Below are 19,898 nucleotides of genomic sequence, written 5' to 3'. Positions count from 1 at the left end.
GTTCCCTTTCTCCTTTTTTTTTTTTTTTTTTTAAAGATTTTATTTATGTATTTGACAGAGACTGCAAGTAGGCAGAGAGGCAGGCAGAGAAGGGGTGGCGGGAGCAGGCTCCCCGCTGAGCAGAGAGCCTGATGCGGGGCTCAATCCCAGGACCCTGAGATCATGACCTGAGCCAAAGGCAGAGGCTTTAACCCACTGAGCAACCCAAGTGCCACCCCCCTCCTTTTAAGTAAATTTTAAAAGCCAATTTACTTATGATAAAACCTCCTAAGCAAGATTTAAAGCCTTCACAATTTTTAAAAGCCTTATAGGAAAATGTTTCCATATTCTTTCCACTAACCATGCTTCTTTTCCTCTTCAAAACATTGCTTAAGATTTCGAGGGAAAGGTATTAAATACATTGTATTTTAAGGCATCTTGGGGCGCCTGGGCAGCTCAGTGGGTTAAAGCCTCTGCCTTCGGATCAGATCATGATCCCAGGGTCCTGGGATTAAGCCCTGCATCAGGAAACCCTGAGCCTGCTTCCCCCCCCACCCACCCCGCCCTCCCACCTGGCTCTCTGCCTACTTGTGATCTCTGTCTGTCAAATAAATAAAATCTTAAAAAAAAATAAAAAAATAAAGGCATCTGAAAGCACCCATTTGGACACCACTGCTGTTTATTACAGACCATGTTCATTAATACAGGGACCCTCACTTAAAACCACTTTGTTAGGCCAGTTTAAAAGACCATTAATACTTGAAACAGATCAGGAATAACAAAGACACATAAAGCATGGCTCCTGTCCTCAAGGAGTAGAGTCTAGTGCAGCCATTCAAATGACTTCTGTGACACAGATTCTTAAAAAGTATTGAGGGCCCCCAAAGAGCTTTTATGTGGGTTGTACCTTTTGCTATTTATCATATTAGAAACTAAAACTAAGAAATGTTTAGAAAATCGGAACTGAAAAAGGCAGAAAGCCTTGGTATTATTATGAATAGTTTTGACTTACAGGCTCCTTGAAAAGGTCTCAGGAATCCCTCTACCCAAAAGTTTCCAGATCACATTTTTGAGAGCTGCTGGTCTAGTAGGAGGTATATAAATCATTTTAATACACCAGAATCACTTTTAATAGACCTCCACTTACCCCACTTCTAGATTATCAATGTTCTCAAGTCCCCTCTTTTAAATACAGAAACAGATGCCCATAGCTTGCCCATAGTGGGTAGTTAGGTTCATCTCTAGTACTCCCACACACTTCTGCTCTAACTATATTAGAACTTGTTTATGCTAGTTTTACTGTTAGTTATTATGCAATTTGATTATATATTATATAATCCCATTAATTATAAGTATGGGGGAAGGAGATATTTCTATGAAAACCAGGTTTAGTGCTTTGGCAAGAATTAATATAAAAAGTAAGTTGCTTAAAAAAAAAAAAAACTACTGTCAAAACACTGGAGACATAACAGGAGATTAGAAGAGAAACATAAAAGTCTAGAAGGATTCTGCATTCATGTTTCAGTGTCTAAATTTTTGCTCCTTTCTAAGAAGCCAAAATTGTAAATCTAGATTATGGGTTGAATTTTCCCAAGAAAGAGAAAACAGATGTTCAATCAGCATATTATGCTGAAATCAAAGGCCTTATCCTACATGTACATTGGTGGCTATATGTACATTTGAACTCTTAAGGTAAAATGTTTAAGGCAGTAAGAATTCATATTAATATCATTTTATGATTCTCTACTTTTGAATTTACCTGACAGACTACTGGTCCTTCCCTATGGGCTGTGGGACTCCACTGCACTGCACAAAGAAGAACTTTTTAAGGGTTATAAGATAGACACACAGGTGAAACAGAAGGACACTGAAGGTGGTGGGAATAGAGTGAACAATGACTTTTGTCCCCTCCCTCTTTCTCTCTGTTGTTTGTGCCTCCTTCTGAATTTCAAACTAAGAGACCCACAGCAGAACTGGATTCTGGGAAATAGTCCAGAATCATTTCTAAATTTTCTCTCCCCCCATGCCCACCTTTTTTGCTAGATCCATTTACTTACTGGTTTCTGTTACTTGCAACCAAAAGAATCTTAATGAGTATGAACACATACCATTGGTAATAGTATTTTATTGATCTACCCTACCCTACCACCTACTTTCAGAAAAAAATTGAGAGAAAATTTTAAAGGTTAAGTATACGAAACGCATACTATAAAAAAAGAACTTAAGAGTTTCTAGTTCTGATTCTGTCACTAAACAGTGAGGTAGGTCACTTTGGTGAGGCTACTTCCCACCTCTCAGCTTCAGCATCTATGTAAAGAAGTTACTGTGGGATCTCAGATCTAGTTCCAAATCTCTTTCACTTAAAAAACTGGACTTCTCAAAACAAAAAACAAAAAACAAAACAAAAAACCCACCAAAACCTAAAACAAAACAAAAAACTGGCCTTCTCTTCCAACTGGAGATGTTTTATCATTTCATTAGTGTTTACTTTGGTTGGACTTAGATTTTCTAAAAGACTTAGATATAATTAAACTTTCTTTGAGGAGAAATTAGAAACTTTCTGGGAACAGCAATAACAACAAAATGCTGAGAAACTTCTGCTCTAAGCTAGATCTTCCTGCTCTTTATCTCAACTGAGATAGACTATGTTGAATAAAGAGAAAAATAATGGATAGGCTCTTTTTACAAGTTAAGGGCATGCCTGGCTGAAACAAGTTACAGTAATAAACAAGCTTGAAAGATGTTTATTAGCATTGGCATGTAATTAATGACAGGCAGATATGTTAGGAAGATGTTAGGCATCAGGAAGTTATAGGCATTCATTTCCACAAAGCCACTCTGGATCCAGTTCAATGTGGATGCCTTTAAGAACATGTCCAACTCCAGTTAAAACACAGATAAGTAGGCTAGGAACAAGACTTGGGACTGTTCCTTACAACTTTTGAAGCTACTCTCCTGGTTCTATTTAGATCACATCTGTCTATCATCTGGAAAAGGACTGAAGAAAAAATATTTCCACAGAGCAGGTGAATTTAAAAGGTAAACCATTTTAAATATTCCTATTAGTTTCCAATCTCTTCACTTAAAATTTTTCATGGAAGTTTTTTGCCTGTGGTTCACAGGGTAAGTAAGGCCTATCAATATAAACTACTTGGCATAATAACAAGCCAGTGAGGCAAACCTGCAACCTATTTAATTAAGGTGATCCTTATTCTACTCAAATTTGTGAACTGGTGTTCTGATCTATGTTTAACTTTCAAAAATTTTAGGAATAAATGTTCATGTTCAGATTTCGGTAAACCTACAGAGTTAGGACTTGATTATTTACCTCAAAAGTAACAAATGAGCAATCATATAAATATTCCCCAAAGTTATTTATGTAATGTTTTCATATATTATTCAAATTATAAATATGCCTAATACACTGGAAATTCCCAATTCTAACCAAATACTGAAACCATATTTTGAGGACTAGACCTAAGCTTTAGAAAACAGTTCAACCTCCTCACTCATAGTACTACTCTTCAACAGTTCCTCTATGGACTAAAGAAGGCTGTAGGTACATTCTTATACAAGGGACATCGTAATGCTGATCAAAAGTATCTGTGAATGATAAGAGTACTTGCCCAGGAGTAGGGGAAAAAAAAAACAAAACCCAAAGAACTGGTTAGTTTAAGTACAAAATCAAAGAAAGACACCTTAAGGGTACCCGGGAGGCTCAGTCTGTTAAGCCTATCCCATTCTTGACTTGGGCTCGGGTTATGATCTCAGGGTCATGAGATCGAGTCGCCTCAGGTTCTGTGCTCAGGGGGAAGTCTGCCTGAGAGACCCTCTCACCCTGACCCTTCTCTGCACCCCCACTCATGCTCTCCTTCTCTCTCTCAAATAATACATACGTAAAACTTGGAAAAAAGGATGGAAGCCTTAAAGACAAAAGAATCTGGACTGTTCTATCAGTCTACAGAAGCCATAACAGACTTCGGATCAAGGAAATAACTCAGTGAATGAGCTTCTTAAGAACAAACATTTTTGTTTTAATGTTCACAAAGCAAGTCCACAAGTTATTTATTGCTCCTCCTATAACTCAGATCACAGTCTCCTTTATGATTGTTACCATCACATATCTAATTAGCCAATATAAAAACCTCTTGAATACAGATGTGGGCATGACATTTTGATGTATAAACAGACATAATCCCTAATCTCAAAGTTGCTTTCAAGAATAAGCTGGATAAAACCCAGAAATAAAATACAGCTTTATAAAAAGTAATGCTGTGCTGTAATAATGAAAAAGGTCAGGAAAATCCTAATACCATAATATTTTATTTTAGTTAGACTGTCAACAAAGGGTGCAGTCCAGCTTTGGCTGCTGCACTTGAAATTAGGGATAATTTAAAAACAACAGCAAAAGTGATTGAAGGGATAAGAAAAACAAATCCTTCCAGGAAAGATTAAGTCTCCAAGAGAACGGACTTTCACTATAATGCTCTATTAATATTAAATAGTACCAAACACTGTGCTGGTTAAGATGAGTGATACCGGGCGCCTGGGTGGCTCAGTGGGTTAAGCCGCTGCCTTTGGCTCAGGTCATGATCTCAGGGTCCTGGGATCGAGTCCCGCATTGGGCTCTCTGCTCAGCAGGGAGCCTGCTTCCTCCTCTCTCTCTCTCTCTCTCTCTCTCTCTCTCTGCCTGCCTCTCTGCCTACTTGTGATCTCTGTCAAATAAATAAATAAAATCTTTAAAAAAAAAAAAAAAAAAGATGAGTGATACCAAGAAAGAAAAAGAGACCCTTACACTTAGAAAGACTGCAATATATAGTTGATGAATTATATGAATGAAATACTTTACAGACAATCCAATGGCACATATTTTTAAGTCAACTAACAGGATTCAAGTTTCATTACTTTCAGCTTCAGTAACTCCTGTTCTATTCACTATGTTTAATTGGTAATGCAGTGATGCCATACACTAGTTTAGTTCTTTATGCATTTCAAGATACTTTAATTGATAAGTATCCTCACAACTAAAGGGTAGAAATTACGTCCCCACCATTAAGAACTCCGATATAAGTTTCCTTTCCTGAACTCATTGATTTCCTTAATATGGTGGTTCTTCAACTCTGCTTGATCATCAGAATCACCTGAGGAGCTTTTTAGAAACTACTGGGCCCGGAAGTCAGAGATTCTATTATAACTGACTTGTGAGGAGGGCAAGAGCTGGTGGTATTTTTATGCCAGTAGATAATTCTAATATGCAGTAGCCAGAGTTTAAAACTGCTGCCCTAATATTGTTCCTCACCTCCAGGCCCCCTTTCTTCCTCTCCCTGCATCTCTATTAATTTTATTTTTTGGTGGTATGAAAGTAATAGAGCTCACAGAACTGCTCAAAGATTTATCAACACTAAGAAAGCACCAACTATAATACACATTATTTTATATGCACTAAAACAAAACATTGCCATGATTTTAAGATGTAAGATTTTAGAAATGTTAGATGTGCAGGCACCTGGGGTGGCTCAGCTGGTTAAGCAACTGCCATCAGCTCAGGCCATGATCCTGGAGTCCTGGGATCGAGTCCTGCATCAGGTTGCCTGCTTCTTGGGGATCCTGTGTTTCCCTCTGACCTTCTCCTCACTCATGCTGTCTCTCACTGTCTCTCTCTCAAACAAATAAATAGAATCTTGAAGAAGAAGAAGAAGAAGAAGAAGAAGAAGAAGAAGAAGAAGAAGAAGAAGAAGAAGAAGAAGAAGAAGAAGAAGAAGAAGAAGAAGAAGAAGAAGAAGAAGAAGAAGAAGAAGAAGAAGAAGAAGAAGAAGAAGAAGAAGAAGAAGAAGAAGAAGAAGAAGAAGAAGAAGAAGAAGAAGAAGAAGAAGAAGAAGAAGAAGAAGAAGAAGAAGAAGAAGAAGAAGAAGAAGAAGAAGAAGAAGAAGAAGAAGAAGAAGAAGAAGAAGAAGAAGAAGAAGAAGAAGAAGAAGAAGAAGAAGAAGAAGAAGAAGAAGAAGAAGAAGAAGAAGAAGAAGAAGAAGAAGAAGAAGAAGAAGAAGAAGAAGAAGAAGAAGAAGAAGAAGAAGAAGAAGAAGAAGAAGAAGAAGAAGAAGAAGAAGAAGAAGAAGAAGAAGAAGAAGAAGAAGAAGAAGAAGAAGAAGAAGAAGAAGAAGAAGAAGAAGAAGAAGAAGAAGAAGAAAAGAAGCAGAAGAAGAAGAAGAAGAAGAAGAAGAAGCAGAAGCAGAAGAAGCAGCAGAAGAAAGAAGAAGAAGAAGAAGAAGAAGAAGAAGAAGAAGAAGAAGAAGAAGAAGAAGAAGAAGAAGAAGAAGAAGAAGAAGAAGAAGAAGAAGAAGAAGAAGAAGAAGAAGAAGAAGAAGAAGAAGAAGAAGAAGAAGAAGAAGAAGAAGAAGTAGTAGTAGTAGTAGTAGTAGTAGTAGTAGTAGTAGTAGTAGTAGTGGTGGTGGTGGTGTTAGATGTGGAACATGGAAGAGTTCTCCATCCCTAATTTCCAATCTCTGTACTCTCTAAGAAACTGCATTTGCTCATATGAACTATCATATCCTGTCCTGTCCTGCTGTTCAGGCCCCACCATGCCATCTCATCAATAGAGACACAAGAAGATCTAAAGAAAAGAGGTTAACAGAAGGAATGCTGAGTTAGGTAGGGGACAGCATTTAGGAACAGAAACTAAATTTTTAGGTCATGGATTTCATTCTTTTCTTCTTCTTCTTCTTTTTCTTTTTTAAACAGATTTGTTTATTTATTTGAGAGAAAAAGTGTACACAAGTCAGAGGAAAGGGTAGAAAGAGAGAGGGACAGAATCTTCAGCAGACTTCCCACTGAACAGGAAGCCCAACATGGAGCTCTATCTCACAACTCTTTGAGATCATGACCTGAGTCAAAATCAAGTTGAATGCTTAGCTCACTGACCCACCCAGCTACCCCTGGTTATTGATTTCATAAAATATTACCTTTTCAAAGTCATGTCGCTCACTTTGAGACTGTAGACAGTGGTTATGAACATTTTACAAGTATCTTCTTCCCAAAGAGAAGGTAAAATTCCACTTGGCTAAAGAGCACTATAAAAATGAGTTCTATACAAAAACATAATTTCAGTGTTCATTCGATGGCCATTAAAGTGCTTTGTTCATCTGGTTACAATAGAATTTTCCAGTGAATAATAACGCATACGCTACACTTCAAAAAAGAGAAAATTCACTTAAAAAACCTAAATGCCTTCTGCTTACACAATTATAAAACACCGCTTTCCTTGAAACACTCCTCTTCCCAACTATATTTAAAATAGGAATTAAGGGGCGCCTGGGTGGCTCAGTGGTTTGGGCTGCTGCCTTCGGCTCGGGTCATGATCTCAGGGTCCTGGGATCGAGCCCCGCATCGGGCTCCCTGCTCCGCAGGAAGCCTGCTTCTCTCTCTCTCTCTCTCTGCCTGCCTCTCTGCCTACTTGTGATCTCTGTCTGTCAAATAAATAAATAAAATCTTAAAAATATATAAATAAATAAATAAATAAATAGGAATTAATATGATTTGTAAGTTGTTTTCAAAGTCATCTCTGTAATTAATGAAAAGCAAAGAAATGTGGGATGGAATTTTGCTTGAAGTTCTCATTTAATCTGTCTTTTTAATTTGTGCTCCTTTTAATCCATAGTGCTTTATTCTTTTCTGTACTCCTCATATGAGGCTTAAAGGTTTGCAAAGATTCCTGGGCTTCTCTGAAGACTCAGCTCAACACCACAAAACATTCTCAAAGATCTGACTAGAATCACCCATCCACATCACGTTCCTATCAGAAGTTATATCCAATGAGTCCTAGGAGGATTCATGCATTCCACACAGCTGGTTAGACCCTGTGGCCAATCAGCTCATAAGGCAGGTGAGGCAGCACTAGTGTTAGTACAATCCCAGTACCAGACAATAGCTAATGCAGATGATTTTGTATTTCAAAACTGAACTAAACTTTCGGCATTCAAATGGAATTAGATTAACATGGAAAAATCTTTGATTCTTAAAATGTTAATACATTACACTGTAATTTATTCTTATTTATATTTTCAACAAATTTTTATTTTTTCACACAGAGGCTAAAGTAAAACAGCCAGAGCTGAGTATTGAAACGAATGTTTCTCATATTAAATGCTATTAACAAGAGGCTATAAAAAAGAGGTGAGCCACACATTCAAAAAGAGACACTCAGCTTGTGAAAGCCACAGTTCAAAGCAAAGAGGAATCACAGGACATAAAAGTAAGATGGCCAAGGGTTAGCCAAATTTGGGAACATGAACAGATAAAGCTATCATCATGGAGTCAGGCAGGAGGGCATCAAATTCAAGTTAGAAAGAAAGACTCAGATCAATAAGCTTGAAAAAATGTGGCAAAGTCCAGGGAAGAGACAGAGTGCCAGATTTAAGTAAAAACTGACAGCATCCACACTAGCTGCGGTTGCTTTTACTTTCTTTCTACGGTAATAAGAACTAATCTTTTTGAAAGGCAGGCAGAACACATGGAGGTGAAATCAACCAAAAAGATCTAGTATAGATGGAGACAAAAGCACAATGTTCTTATTTTATTTATTTAATTTTTTGGAAGATTTTTTTATTTGACAGAGAGAGACAGTGAGAGAGGGAATACAAGCAGGGGGAGAGGGAGAAGCAGGCTTCCCGCTGAGCAGGGAACCCAACTGAGCCACCTAGGTGCCCCTTATTTTATTTTTTTAAAAGATTTTATTTAGAAAGACTGAGAGAGAGAAGGGTGGGTGGAGAACATGAGTGGGGCAGGGGGGGCAGGAGGCAGAGGGAGAGGGAGAAGCAGACTCCCTGCTGAGCAGGGAGCAGACATGGGGCTCGATCCCAGCACCCTGGGATTATGACCTGAGCCAAAGGCAGATGCTTAACCGACTGAGCCACCCAGGTGCGCACAATGTTCTTATTTTATTTTTTAAAAGATTTTATTCGTTTATTTGAGAGAGCGTGAGCGAGAGAGCACAAACAGGGGATGTGGGAGAGAGAGAAGCAGACTTCCAGTTGAGCAGGGAGCCCAACATGGGGCTCCATCCCAGGACTCTGAGATCATGACCTGAGCTGAAGGCAGCTGTTTAATCATAATGTTCTTATTTTAAAGGCAGCTCCTAAGACCAACCCTTTTCCTTGAAAAGGAGTGTCTGAATTTCACAGAAGAGTGATATGTTGAGCCTGGAAGCAATTATCAGGTCTTATATCTTCCAACTAAGAGAGATACCTTCTTGGTGATGTTCTACTTCCTTCCATGGCATATAAATGGAGCAAGCATATATTATGATGACATCCTGTGTCAACCATGGCAATGACAATGACCTCTTCCATCAGGAGGTGGTAGATAAGATGGAAACTCCTCCCACTGGTCTGGAATAAGTTCTGCCTAATGCAGATTAGCGTCATCATATTAGTGGAAGGTTTTGCTAGAATTTGATTAGGCACTGGGCCTAATTAACAGATAAACGTATACCAAGAATGTAACAATGGTATTGTTTAAATCCTCAGAGCTGGCTAAAGGGCTCTTTTATATGTGTGATTCCAGATGCTTAAGATAGAGGTGCTTTAACTCTAACAAAGGTCTAGGGTACTGAGTAGAAAACAGGGCCTCCCTAACTTTAAAACACACACACACACACACACACACAATCTTCTGCCTGCAAAGGAGACAAAATCCTCAAGTCTAGTGGTCAAGTGGATCTAAGTGAGCTAATCTTTGACGTGTGGGTTAAGCCTTTTGCTGAAACTGCTGAACTGATTAACTGCAGTTTCTATCTACAGCAACATGGAGACACATAATCACACCACGTTTCCCTTGGCATAGGTACTGAAGCACGATTTTTATAGTCGTAGGGCCATGGGGACCTGACTGACAATATCCAGGACGAGCTTTCCCCACCTTCCACCCACCCAAGCAGGCAAATACAATTTTAGAACAGAACAGGAAAAAGAAAACAACCTGGCTTTCCCATAAGGGGCAGGTGTACCCCAAAAGGCAGCAGTCAGTGATCAACAAGCCCCTGTAACTTCTGTAAGATACGATCATGTTACTTTAAAGGGGATAATGTGGAGTAATGGGGGTAAAGTGAGGACGACCGGGAGCCACTTTCTTTAAGACTGCAAGCTGGGGGCAACAGGACACACACAAAAAAGTGCTATGGACTCCTAACAACTAACTTCTAGTCAGGCACTAAGACAAAGCCTCCATTACACTCTTGTTGCCTGGCCATGGGGGTGGCAAACAACTCATACATGTCAGGTGTGCAGAAGCCAAGAACACCAGAGTGAAGTCTAGAGTGGGAGAAAAAAAAGCGATCAAGGGTCAGGGGCACACGCTGGTGTGGTTCAGAGTCTTCAAGGCAAGTCAGCAGAAACCCGGAACACACATCAATAGTCTTCAAAATCAGGCAGCAGGAACGAAAAGTGAGTTAGCAAGTGTAAGGCAGCCCTGGAGTGACTGACTGTAGAGGCAGCAGTCCAGCCTGCAGTAGCCCTGCCTCACCATCCCATCCTGGGAAAGCCTATCTTCTGGCAGCACTAGCTTTATTTTCCCATGACGACTTCTACAAATGGGCCAAACAGGATGTAAGGAAGGAGGCCTGTATCACATGGTATTCTACTACATCATTTGATTTAAACACACAAAACCTGGGTTCCATCACTACACTACAGTTATGTTCTATTGATTCTGATATTCATAAAATTCATTTAAAGAGGACTAGACCTATCAATGAAATGATTATGCCTTATAACATGGTACAGGGACTATAAACACATGAACTCCACACATTTCCAAGTTGTATTGAAAAAATATATTCAGTACTTCTTAAAAAACCAAATCCATAGAAAAAGATTTGATTCCGAAACAACAAAGTCAGTACACATATGAAATGGTTAGAATACAGGATGCCTGCGTGGCTCAGTCAGTTAAATGTCTGCCTTTGACTCAGGTCATGATCCCAAAGTCCTGGGATCAAGTCCCACGTCCGGCTCCTTGCTCAGTGGGGAGCTTGCTTCTCCCTCTGCCCTGTTCCCCCTGCTTGTGCTCTCTCTCTCTGTCTGACAAATAAATAAAATCTTTAAAAAAGAAACAATATAAGAGTAGACTCTTCTTAAAAGATGCAGGACTGAGAGGAAGGTTTAGTTCAAGTGCTGGCTTATCATTAGCCAACTGTAATGTTCTAGATAAAACACTAAATTTTTATTTGGTGTTTGCTCTCTAGAATGTAATTTTATTTTTGGTAAAATGAGGAGGTTGAATTTTATGGTTTCTAAGTAAAAACTCAGCTCTAAAAATGTTTATACATTAGATTTCTAGTTTAATTTCAATGGACTTTTGATAATTTCAAAGATCAATATGTTACCTGCTATAATTAAGGATATAATTTTTTATATCTGAAGAAAATCTAACATTATTTAGAGAAAATACAAGGTAAGCATTTTTAGAAGACTCTACTCCAGGATTTCCACCAACATACAGTTGAATAATTTAAAAAAAACCTTTAATGTAACAGAAGTCAATTTAATATTAAATCTAATTTAATTCTGAGAATAATGCAGTTCCTCAGAATAATTTAGCAGATAGACCAGTCAAATAATAGGGTACAGGGGAAAATGTTCACATTTCTTACCACTGGGCCTTTAAACTCTAGAAAGGAAAGCTCAGATCTCTAAAATGCTTTCGAAGGCAAGTTAGAAGGGAAGGGAAAAAAATAAACAGGGAAAAACATGACTGAAAGCTGTGCATTCCCAAGTTTAAAAAAAAAAAAAAAAAAAGCTGTCTCTAGCCCTTTCTCTTGCCTTTGGTGAACACTGGGGGGAGAAAAACCAGCAACAATTAAAAAAAAAAAAACAACCCCCTCAGTGAAATTTACCATGACACTATTTTATAGCAGGTATTCTGAATCTTTTATCTTCTGAAACACACACCCATGTGTGTGTGAACGCGTGCACAGACACATGCACGTGCACATACTCACATACACAGTTAGAGTATTTTCTATAGCAGCCCAAGTCTTTGTTCAGCACTGGAGAAGCTTTAGGGCAAAAGAAGCTTATGAATTTTCCACAGGAAATCTTAACCAAAAAGAAATGTAAATGATTACTGCAAAGCCTGTATATTTGATGTTTTTCCTTGAAAGAAAGAAAAGGGAAAAAAGAAAGAAAGGAAGAAAGAAAGAACCTTTTGTTAAACAGCTTTAAGAAAATTTCTTCTTAGTAAAAATCCCCAAATCAGAATCACATGCAAATCCAATTAAATTCATGTGCAGTATCACAAATAACAGGTTTAATATTCTCATTTGAGTCTCTAAAATTACTACACACTGTGAAATGTGTGACTTTTTCTAGGAAAAAAGATTTTATACATCTACTCCCTTTCTCTTTAGGTTTCCTATTTATGATTTACTTTGAAAGATGATATTAATTCAGTAACACATTATTCTCCAGAAGTTAACAATATTATTCAATATTAAGCTTGCCTAATTGAGCCATAACTTAAAAGACACTTAGAAATGGAAACATACTCAAACTCAGCTGGAAAATTAAACATTTTGTAATTGCTTAACTGCTAAGAGGACATTCAATTTATCTAGAGTAACTTTTATTATTCCAAAGAATATACATGAAAATCCTTAAACAACAAATTCCTTCCCCGACACAGTTAAATGCAAATTATCTTTTTTTTCCCCTGTCTTACTCCAGAAAGCTCCCGCACACATAGCTGATACGCCACCTACTGCAAAACCGAGCTGACAGCGCAGGCGATGCTGCCAGCATTTCCATTCCATCACCAGGCTGGGGCTGAATAAAGGCGTGCTTGTGTGGTAGTGTTTCTTTTTTAAAAATCTCAGAGCCAAGAAGACCAGGCTGAAATAGAATTTTCAAAAATGGAGCGTAAAATAAACAGAAGAGAAAAAGAAAAGGATTATGAAGGCAAACACAACAGCCTGGAAGATGCTGACCAAGGACAGAACTGCAAGTCCACACTGATGACCCTCAACGTTGGTGGATATTTATACATTACTCAAAAACAAACACTGACCAAGTACCCAGACACTTTCCTTGAAGGTATAGTAAATGGAAAAATACTCTGCCCATTTGATGCTGATGGTCACTATTTCATAGACAGGGATGGACTCCTCTTCAGACATGTCCTAAACTTCCTACGAAATGGAGAACTTCTACTGCCAGAAGGGTTTCGAGAAAATCAACTTCTTGCACAAGAAGCAGAATTCTTTCAGCTCAAGGGACTGGCGGAGGAAGTGAAATCCAGGTGGGAAAAAGAACAGCTAACACCCAGAGAGACTACTTTCTTGGAAATAACAGATAACCATGATCGCTCACAAGGACTGAGAATTTTCTGTAATGCTCCTGATTTCATATCAAAAATCAAATCTCGCATTGTTCTGGTGTCCAAAAGCAGGCTGGATGGATTTCCAGAGGAGTTTTCAATATCATCAAATATTATTCAATTCAAATACTTCATAAAGTCTGAAAATGGCACTCGACTTGTACTAAAGGAAGACAACACCTTTGTCTGTACCCTGGAAACTCTCAAGTTTGAGGCTATAATGATGGCCTTAAAGTGTGGCTTTAGACTGCTGACCAGCCTGGATTGTTCCAAAGGGTCAATTGTTCACAGCGATGCACTTCATTTTATCAAGTAATTACCTGTGTCATGAACAAAGGCAACAAGCATGCAGCCAGCAAGCTTCGGAAAACCACAGCATCAAAGGCATCCCAAATAATGTGTGCCGGGCCAGCTCCGTACTCAGAGCCCTGCTGCTAATCAATTACTGTGAGCTAACGGTATGTAAATTCTATCGCTAAAGATGCCCTTCTCAAGGGTGTTCCTGCTGATCAGACTCTTATACTTAAAATGAAAACAGTGATGTTCTATATATTGTAAATAAAGACTGAATGCTTTTGCTATTTGTTTACTTCTGAAGCTTTCAATGAGAATGTCTTGGGTCCTTGCACAATGAACAAGCATGTACATTATCTATCATTTAAGTAAATGATAATAAATATGTTAAGGGGCTGTAAGATTTAAAATCCTTTCTGCAAAACTACAAAGAAACTGAACTGGTAAAAATTAACTACTGAGAGCAAAGGAGATGTGCAGATGTACTAAGACAGAGCTATAGTGAAACCAAATGTAACTGTAAGAAGGTATTAAAGTTACTGATTTAATTTTAACGGCAGGCACCAAAAGCTTATTTGTAGTTCCTGTATTTCATGCTATAATTACAGCTGAATTGACATATTGCTGAACATTCCTAGAAAACTGTGTGATGCCAATAAAAATATAAAAGCACTATTAGCTTCTTTGCTTGTATTAATAATTATAATAAAAAGCTAAATGTGTCTCTTTCAAAACAGAGAGTACCACTTGATGATTTCACACAGTATTATGCATTGATGTAGTCAACTGACAGGCTGCAATAACCCTGGCTGGTCTTGCAAGTGACAAAAATCAGCAAATTCATTTCTTTGCAGGCTGAGCTCCAACAGAACATGGATAACTTAGCCTTAACAGTTTATGTGGTATCAAAATAATAAAGGAGTTCATTTTCAGAACATCCTTTGAATCTATTCATTTTTAAAGCTCAAAAATATTAAATGAGCATCATTAAACATTATTCTTACGAAAGAACTTTATTCTTTCCAATACATATTTTGATGCTAACTCTCAAATTCACTGAGTTGTGTTAATTTCTTTAATCATATGCTAAATGGGAAGTTATGTTTTTAATTAAGTTTTATATATGGCTTCTCAATGAAATAATGCAACTTAGCTCTAAATGTGAATGCATTTTCCCTCCAAAAGAGCAGCTAAATAATTTCTATGCCTCTTATTTTCTTTAGCTTCTAAGAATAAATTATATCTTAAATTTGCTCCTTTAAAATTTAACCATTAAAACAGGTAACTAAATCTTAATTTTAATAAATTTCCACAAAAGATTGCTGAAAATCACGAGTTATATAAATTAGCATATATGCCAAAAGTTTGCATACACATTAAAAACTTAGAGTAAATTAGCAGCAAAGCTAATATTCGTCCTCAGAACTCTGACTTCCACTTAATAAATCAAAGGTAATGGAAAAGTTGGCCACACATACTAAAGGAAATATTTTAAAATTATACCAAAAAGTCCCTTAAAAAATCCACTTAAAAAAAAAATCCATATCAGCCACACAATCTTCCTTTTTGTATAAAAGTTTCTAATAAAACATCAAATTATCTCTTATGTACTTTAACATGGCTTAATCAGGATTTAAAGAAACTATGAAAATAGCAAAATATAGTAAAGTCTACTTTAAAACAGTTCCCTGTAATTGAATTGTTTACATACTTCTCCAGCTTGTGAGTTGACTTTTCCTTGGCATTTGGACTTTGGTAATGAAAAAAATGAGAATGATTTAATGTCAAAGTAAGATTTTCTCTAACAAGATTTCATTACAGATAATGAAAATAGCCCTGACATATCTTTCTACAGGAGATTTCACTAAACAAATCACCTTAGAGGTAGTACAGGTTTTTGCATGAATTCATAAAAAGAGAATTTAACTGTCATAACAAATTATTACCGATAGAAACCACTACTTAAAGAAATCTGTCATTCATTTTAACGTATGTTTCCAAAAGAAATCATAACTGGATGCATTTAACACATCGTTACATTCTTGATCATAATATTCTAAAACAATTTAGTTACTGGAGGTCATTTGACTAGATCAATTACTCTTGTACAACTTTTTATAAGTATACCTTTTTAAATTCAGTTAGCTGCATTTGAATTTACATATCCAAGGGCATAAATACTATGTTTAAGTATACAGAAAATCTCATTTTCAGTTTTCCTATTTCTTAAAATATTTAGAAATGTTTTCCACCAAAAATGACTCAAGAAATCATACAAAATGACAATCGTAAGAGTGATGCTGTATTTCTGTTTGCAGTCAATGAAGAATTTCTTCCTTAAATTCTTACAGAAATTCTCATTGCTTCATAGAATAAATCACAAAGTGACTCTTTATCTTCTTTTTCAAAAGGAAAGTAACAAAAAATAGTTTACTTGCCACAAGCCAAACACACATACCCCTGCATTTGGAATTATCCCATGCAATGCTTCTAGCAGTGTCCTTAAAATATGAAAAACAAAACACAGCTGATAGTGTAGTATATTTCTAAAATGTGTATGGCTGTGTGCAGAGCAAATGAAACACTTAATGAGACTCTGCAGGTAAAAGATGACTACCATCCCAGACTGAAGCTAATAATACTAATGAGGCTTGTTTTTTTTTTTTTATTTATTTATTGGACAGACAGAGATCACAAGTAGGCAGAGAGGCAGGCAGAGAGAGAGGGGGAAGCAGGCTCCCTGCTGAGCAGAGAGCCTGATGCGGGGCTCGATCCCAGGACCCCGAGATCATGACCCAAGCAGAAGACAGAGGCTTAACCCACGGAGCCACCCAGGCGCTCCGAGGCTTGTTATTATATTTTTTTTAAAGAAATTTCATTATAGTTCAATTACTCTTTTAAAGATGATATTAAAAGGTAATGCTTCAAAAAAAAAGGGGGGGTAATGCTTATTGTTTCATTACATGCCTAATAGGACACAAGAACATACATTATCTCAATTAATCTCATAATGACCCTAAGAAAGGTACTATCATTCTTTCCTTCTTTCAGGTGAAGAAATAGAGACTTATGAGGGCTAAGGAACCTAAGATCATACAGTTATTAAGAGGTAAAATTGTAACCCAGACTCGAAACCCAGGTATACTAGCTGCAGAGCCAGCAGGAACTATGTCTGCTTTTGCCAGCCACTTACATCTCTTAACACTTAGAACCTGGTGTTCATCAAGTATGTGCTGAATACAGAGTACCAAAACCCAGGTTTGCCTCACTTGATGAACTCTCACAATGCAGGTACTCGTAAAATGTTGAGTGACAAACTAAACTAGGGGAAAGCAAATAATATTTTTAATGTCATGCGGGGTCATTTAAAGAACATGAGATGAATCACCTCACAAGAATATAGGATATTCCAAATTTGCCTACTAGTAAATCCAGATTTTCATATATCAAGTTTGAGGAAAAGGAGGTTAACTTTTTAGGACTTGTACAGTCCACAGAATGGAGATATAATGAAGAAAAAATAGAGCACACATGAGCACTGGAGTCAGACCTGGATTCAAATTCAATTAACCTCCACTAACTTGTTTACATGATGTAAGCAAAATTCTTAACTTCTTTGAACTTGAACATCCCCATAACAAAATGGAGATAATGATTAGCTGGCGGACCTTTGATGAAATGGTCCTAAATGAAATTTAGGACCTAAATGAAATTTCATTTAGACCTAAATGAAATTCTAAATTATACGTAAAGTGCCTCACACACTACAGACTTTCAATAACCACTGATTATTATCTTATCCAGTATAAAGATATCTCCATGACATAATCATGAATACCATGCACAAAAATTCACATTTACATTAATTAGGCTTTCAACTTAGATATGAACAGAATGCAGAACTTTTAACAAATGCATGCTTAATACTTTGATGAACACTATAAATATAAGAATATACTTTAAATTGCTATAGGCCAACACAGTTTTCATTTGTATTAAAAATGCGTATGATGAGTTTCCTGGGACTTTTTATATTCTATCTTCATGTATAAAATCTACAAGAACAAAATAATCGCTGCAGCTGCTTCATCAGCAGTATAAAACCAGTCAGCAGTAATATATGTGATAACACAATCTTAGAGATATCCCACCTAATAAATTCTGGTTAAATGTCTTAAACTGCAATGATGTCAGTCAAGGTTAAAATTAGAGCATCAGACTCATAATTATCTTTGCTAATAAAGCAGAGTTGTAATATGGACTATCCAAAACAGCATGCAACTTAGAAATTACTTGTATTTAGCTCTGAAATATATATGGCTACTTCCACAGCAGACTGGTCTTCCTAATCATATTTTGCTTGTTAATATTAAAATTAATTTGCTTCTGTTAACAAGCACTGAGAGAGTAGTGATAAAGGAAAGTATGCTGGGCAGAGGGATGAAATTTTAAATTTACCTAAAATAATTTATGAAGAGTTGACTGTGTTCCTACTTCTTGACCAAAATAAACAACAGGTTCAATAGTTTCTATCAAACAAAAATCACTGATATAAATCTCATAAGCTGCTATAAATAACCTTCGCTTAATTAAAAATTTCCAAAAATGCAAAAAAAAGTACAATGTTAGGGATACTTTATATAAAATGTAGAACCTCTATCTTTATTTAGATCACTGATTATTTCAGAAAAAATACTGAATTGGACATGAAAGAGTGAGGCAATTATAATGTACTTCTTTATTATAGGTCTTTAAAAAAAAAACAAAACTGTTCCCTATCATAAAATATAACTGTTAACCTAAGAGCACAACAGGTTTTTCCAAACCCAAGATTCCAGAATATTTAGGCACATTTAAAAGCAAACAGTTAGTAGTTTGTTTTGTTTTTTTTTTTTAAATCTAGTTAACTTTGGAAAATTCCTTTTTGAAAACAGGCCCAACTTTTCAAAAAGTAATTTTGATTCTTGTCCTCTAAGATGTTAGATATATTTTCTATATCATTAAAGTGTAAAACTGAATAAGTCTGATTTCTTCCTAATTTCACTCCACTGATTTTGCCTTGTTACAACAGATTTTTTTTTTTAAGATTTTATTTATTTATTTGACAGACAGAGATCACAAGTAGGCAGAGAGGCAGGCAGAGAGCGGGCGGGGCGGGGGGAGCAGGTTCCCTGCTGAGCAGAGAGCCCGATGCGGGGCTTGATCCCAGGACCCTGAGATCATGACCTGAGCCGAAGGCAGAGGCTTTAACCCACTGAGCCACCCAGGTGCCCCAACAGATTTTTTTTTTAATAACAAGATGTTTATAACCAGTTTTTAAGAACTATTGAATGATACTAACTTTAATCTCAGTAGTTCCTTGAATTTAATTACTTTTATGCAGCTGCAGAAAAAACTAGACCATTTAGCTTTTAGGAATATCATTTGATGAACTTTTAAAAAAATTTTTTTTAATTTCTTCTTATTTTTAAGTAATCTCTACATTCAATGTGGAGCTCAAACTTACAACCCCGAGATCAAGAGTCACATGCTCTTCTGAGTGAGCCAGCCAGGTGCCCCACTACTTTTTTTTTTTTTTTAAATATTAAAAATAATATGAATGCAGATACCTACGATCCTATATCCTAACAATTCTTTTTTTCTTTTAAATAGGCTCCACACCCAGTGCAGAGCCCAATAAGGGGCTAAAACTCACAACCCTGAGATAAGACCTAAGCTGAGACTGAGTTGGATGCTTAACCAAGTGAGCCACTCAGGGCCCCCTAAAAGAACTACTTTGATTTTTATGTATTTTTTCTATCTGTGTGAATGTGTGCGTATGTATGCATGTATGTGTGTATGTGTGTGTGTGTGTGTATATATATAAAAGATTTTTTTATTTGAGAGAGAGAGAGCCTGCGTGCATGTAGCTGTTAACGTGATGGGGCAGAGGGAGGGAGAGAATCTCAAGCAGACTCCCCAAGGAGCATAGAGGCCCACATAGGGTTCAATCTCATGACCCTGAGATCATGACCTGGGCTGAAATCAAGAGTCAGATGCTTAACCAACTAAGCCACCCAGGCGCCCCATATCCATGTATGTTTTTATAGAATCCCCTATAGAAAGAAAAAGGAAAGACTATATATAGCTATGTACAGGAATAATTTATTAATAAGGGTTGGGTGATTACTGGAGAGAAACATCAAACAAAAGAATCTAAAACCCACAGGTGATTAATTTATAAAACAACAGGACCAATATATAAAATCACAGGCATTTATGAT

The 19,898-nt window shown here is 36.9% G+C and overlaps 2 protein-coding genes across 4 annotated transcripts in view; one reads left to right on the top strand and one right to left on the bottom strand.

The window, feature by feature from the left end:
* KCTD4 (potassium channel tetramerization domain containing 4) overlaps positions 1 to 14,303 on the top strand; it is a 37,690-nt gene extending 23,387 nt beyond the window's left edge. Inside the window, exons 1-3 of one of the 3 annotated variants that reach the window (XM_032314484.1) lie at positions 2,836 to 3,018; positions 8,061 to 8,224; positions 12,693 to 14,303. In XM_032314484.1, coding sequence (XP_032170375.1) covers positions 12,878 to 13,657 — 780 coding nt within the window. In that variant the 5' untranslated portion in view covers positions 2,836 to 3,018; positions 8,061 to 8,224; positions 12,693 to 12,877 and the 3' untranslated portion in view covers positions 13,658 to 14,303. Of the gene's footprint in view, positions 1 to 2,835; positions 3,019 to 8,060; positions 8,225 to 12,692 lie in introns of those variants that run through there. The other 2 variants (XM_032314483.1, XM_032314485.1) reach the window with 2 other exon arrangements.
* Positions 1 to 19,898, bottom strand: part of GTF2F2 (general transcription factor IIF subunit 2) — a 155,997-nt gene that overhangs the window by 70,618 nt on the left and 65,481 nt on the right. The gene's annotated exons all lie outside the window — the stretch shown is intronic.

This window comes from Mustela erminea, chromosome 15, assembly GCF_009829155.1.
Source record: "Mustela erminea isolate mMusErm1 chromosome 15, mMusErm1.Pri, whole genome shotgun sequence".
Lineage (NCBI taxonomy): Eukaryota > Metazoa > Chordata > Mammalia > Carnivora > Mustelidae > Mustela > Mustela erminea.
Note: the sequence above shows the minus strand (reverse complement) of the source record. Positions and strands in the feature narration are given on the sequence as shown.